General features: G+C 23.8%; 1 protein-coding gene across 1 annotated transcript in view; it reads left to right on the top strand.

The window, feature by feature from the left end:
• The window catches only part of LOC111613153, a gene marked incomplete at its 3' end in the record, with an annotated part of 14,797 nt that extends 10,835 nt beyond the window's left edge, over positions 1-3,962 (top strand). The window contains exon 6 of the mRNA XM_023354468.1: positions 3,892-3,962. Within this exon, the coding sequence (XP_023210236.1) occupies positions 3,892-3,962 (71 nt within the window). The remainder of the gene's footprint in view (positions 1-3,891) is intronic.
• Between the last annotated feature and the right edge of the window lie 436 nt (positions 3,963-4,398).

Consider the following 4,398-nt stretch of genomic DNA (forward strand, 5'->3'; position numbering starts at 1 on the left):
TCATATTTTAATATATATATAAGATGTTGGACACTGTGTAAAATATATATATATATATATATATGATATTATTTTTTTTTAGAATGACATTATTGCTGAAGAAACAGTTTTATTGCATCTCAATTTTCTAAATACAATTATTCATTCATACAATCAGAAAGAAACTGCTAATAACATAAATGATTTGGACCATATTTCATCTTCAAAACTTTTAAAGGAAATCCTTGGGAATTCCTCAGTTGTATATTGGTTTTTGGCAAAAGAATATAATTGTTTAAAATTATCTAAGGAATTATCATCACACTTGACAAGTTTTATATTGAATTTAATTTCTCTTACTAATGAGTTTTCACAATTGGATAAGGAAGTAATTTTAAAATCATACAAGTGCAAAATGATTTCTTGGATTCAAATGAATAGAAATGATTTGATTAAGAAGAAATTTATTTTAAAAAATATAACATTTGAAACATTAATAAGTGATTTTCTTCCAATTTTATGCCCAAATGAAGCTGAGAATATTTTTCAAGTTATTACTGAATTTGACTTATCTCAAATACAAAAAATTGATCCAGCCTTTTCAGTTTTTGCTAAACTTGTAAAATGTTGTTTGAATGACAAAAATATTGATCTTATGAAATCTTCAAATTTTAAAACATTATATTTTCTACTCATGAGTTCAAACTTGGAAAAAAATAAAATGGACGAATTTATAAATTATGCTTTAGAAATGATTCAAATACATCCGTCTAGCTTCTCTTCAGTTGATATTGGTGAGTTTTGTTTTTCAATTTGCAAATCACTGTAAAATGTTATATTTATTATTTTGAAAATACTGTTTAATTGGAAAATGTTTGCTTATATGAAAATAATTGAAAATATGTATTTAGACATTTGTTACAGAATTGTGAAATAGATTTTAAAAATATTATTTAAAAGAAATTAAGTCAATTTGGTTAATGAGGTGATATTTCAGAAGGTTTTTTCTTATTTAGAGACAATTTTACAAAAGAAGAATTTTCAACTTTGAAGTTTTGCAAACTTTTTCAGATTAGAATCTTATTTTCATAATCAAAAATTTGTCTTTACTCCTCTACTGCTCATAAAATGACAAAACTCTGCATTAAGAGAAAGATGATTGTCTAAAAAACATATTAAAATTTAAAAAAAACAAAGATATGAAAACATATGTAGAAAGAGCAGAAGGAGCCCTCTGGATTTTACCTCATAATTTAGTAAATCATTACTGTTTCCTTATACAGGATGTTTTATATAAAATGTAACCCATCCATTAACATTCTGGGAAATATGAATTACCAACAGAAACACCATACTCATACTGCTCACTGGAATCAATTTGTTCAACATGTGATCACTTCTTCTAAATCAACAGTCTTCTTAGTTTTCATTATAATGCAACCAGTGTACTTGGTGCTTTGCAGGGAAGAAATTAGTTTACAGAAGAAATGTGTTTTTTTATTGCTGATGAATATTTCTTTATGTGATCTTAGTACAAAATAATTTTCTTCATATAATCAAGTGCCCAGATAGTAAAGTTCCTAACAAGACTTTAGTAAAGAGACTGGTGACAAAATTTATACATATTCCATTAACAAGGAGCACCAAAGATCCATGCAGTGTATGATGGGTTGCATTTTATTAGACATCCTGTAATAGAATACTAATTGGTTATAGTGTTGAGTTATGATAATTTGATACTAAAGATAACATATGATAATTCATATGTTAATCATTTTAAATTAATTAATTCTATTTAAAAGTTAAGTTGTTATTAATGTGAAATAGTTGGTAAATTAATAACATTTGGTATTAAAAGTAACTGAATTTATAATTATATTCTTTTGAGTCATTAGTTAGGTCTGCCTGTACAACTGGGCACATTGAGAAATGAAACATAAATTTGCTTGACTTTCCTCTCATTCCTTTTCCGTCAGGAGATATCTATTGTTATAGAAGCTTATCTTAGGATACCTGTAATCTGGTAAATATAGATAGTCAACCAAGTGCATCCCATGTTCTATCACAATATTTTGTAATCTTTGTAGAACTAAATCATTTGTAATATGGTCACAATAACTGCTTGAATAGCAAATATTGAAAAATAATGTCATTTTCTGCTATCTAGATATATTTATTAATGTTTTGCACTAACAAAATTTTCAAATATAATAATGCACATAAATTTAGTTTAGACTACATTATATATAAATAAGCTATTGGAATTTTATCAGATTATATATAGACTAAATTGAAATTAATAATAAATTTCTTATTAGAGCAAGTGGGATGTATAGATTTAAACTACCATCCATTACATAATCCTCATAATACTGTTAAGTGTCCTAACTTGACTTACCTTGATTTTTATTAGTCCAAACTGAGTTTAAATTCTATTTCAATTAAATCTTTTTAGATTTATTTATTTAAATTATTAAATTAAGACAGCAACATGCCTATTTATAAATTTATCATAATCAGATGACAAAATCACCTTATTAATATATTGAACTAGTCAAATTCTGTTTAAAATTATTTAAATGAAATTACATAATTTATCAGTCAAAATTAATTATATTTTTCATATTAATATATTATATGTAAATTTATATATAATATATTTCATATATTATATATAAATTTTTTATAGTGTGTAACATCTATTAATATTAATTTAAATGACTTAGTAATTTAATGAAATATATCATTTTCATTTTTTTTATTAGAATTATTGGCACCATTATTTAAGAATCTAACTCCTAAGATATTAATCTTCATTCAGTCATTTCTTCAAGTGAATTTACCATTCTTCAATCAAATTTTGGATTTTTTGGTGAGAGAGCATCAATGTATGAATGATTGGTCACCACAGGTTACAATAAAATTTGTAAATTGTTGCATTGATATTGTTTCACCTAAAGGAAAAATGTTAAAAAAATTTTTGAAAGTAATTTCTCCTTATTATTGGACTGTCATTGAGAAAGTAATTAGAGATAAAGATGAAAGTTCCAATTGGGAGGAAATAGCAGTGTCTAATGTGCTAACAAAACTATTTCAGTTAAATATTATTGGTAAGTCAAAATATGTGTTTTAAATATGGAAAAAAGGAACAGTTAGAAATTTAAAACTAATTTTTATATATTTTTTACAGATAAAGAGAAAGCTACAAACTTAGCAGATATTATTTGTTCTAATATTGATAATGATAAAATACCATCATTATTAGCTGGTATAATTATTGAATTCTATCATTCTATTGAGACTTTAAAAATAAATATTAGATCAGTTCCTGTTGATGTCATTTTGTTTAAGAATTTAATTAAATGGTTACTATTTTGTGTAAAGGAGAAATATGATATAAATAATTCAGTCATTAAAATATTGAAAGAATTAATTTCTTTATCAAAGGTAAGATATTTAACTACTTTTATTTATTTATTTATTTAACTGATATGGATTAACAAAATTTAAAACAAAAACTTCACAACCACGGATCAGGAGTTGGTCAAAAATTAACCAATTACCAGTTACTTGACTTTTATTAAGTCAATGCTTATTGATTAACTTATAATTCTAGATCAGCGATTCCCAACCTGTGGTACGCGTACCCCTAGGGGTACGCGATAGGTTGTTTAGGGGTACAGAAAAAAGTTAGTTATTATGGCAGAAAAAATAATATATTATGTATCACAAACTAATAGTATCAAAAAATTATTAGGTAAAATATGTTCCTTGCAGTAATCACAATTTTATTATACATTTTTTCATTTACTTTTTTTTTTCTTAAATTNGTATATATATATTTTTTGATAAATAAGTTTAAAATTATCATAAATTACTTTACAAATAATTATATATATATATTTTTTTAAGGAGACTGTTTAGTGTTTTAGTTCCAGCAGCTCTTGAATCAGTTGGAAATTTTTCATTTGAAAATATAAATGGTTAGTATGCAAGATTTAATTGGTTATATAATTAATAGATTAAAGTAATTTAATCTGTTTGTCAGTATGCAGTAAAAAGTCATTAAATAGAAAATAGAAATAAAACAATGACACATTGTAATAATCTTTGTCTTAATCACAAAAAGTAACAAAAGATTCATAAAAGTTGATATTCTTCTTCCAATTCTTCATTTACTTTATAAAATAATCTGTTATTTTTCAATTTTTTTAATTTCATACATTTATTTGTTTACTGATCATGATGGTAATAATCACAAGTACTGTACCTCCTGATTAACAATATAACATCCCTTTAAAATACATTAAAAAAAAAATAATAATAATAATAATAATAAATTTGATTATACAGAAATGTGAGTTGTTTTTGAATACTATAAAAGACTTTCTTTAAACATAAATTTAAAAAATAATTATA

This window comes from Centruroides sculpturatus, unplaced genomic scaffold (assembly GCF_000671375.1).
Source record: "Centruroides sculpturatus isolate CEXI.00-Female unplaced genomic scaffold, Cexi_2.0 scaffold1663, whole genome shotgun sequence".
Classification (NCBI taxonomy): Eukaryota; Metazoa; Arthropoda; class Arachnida; order Scorpiones; family Buthidae; genus Centruroides; species Centruroides sculpturatus.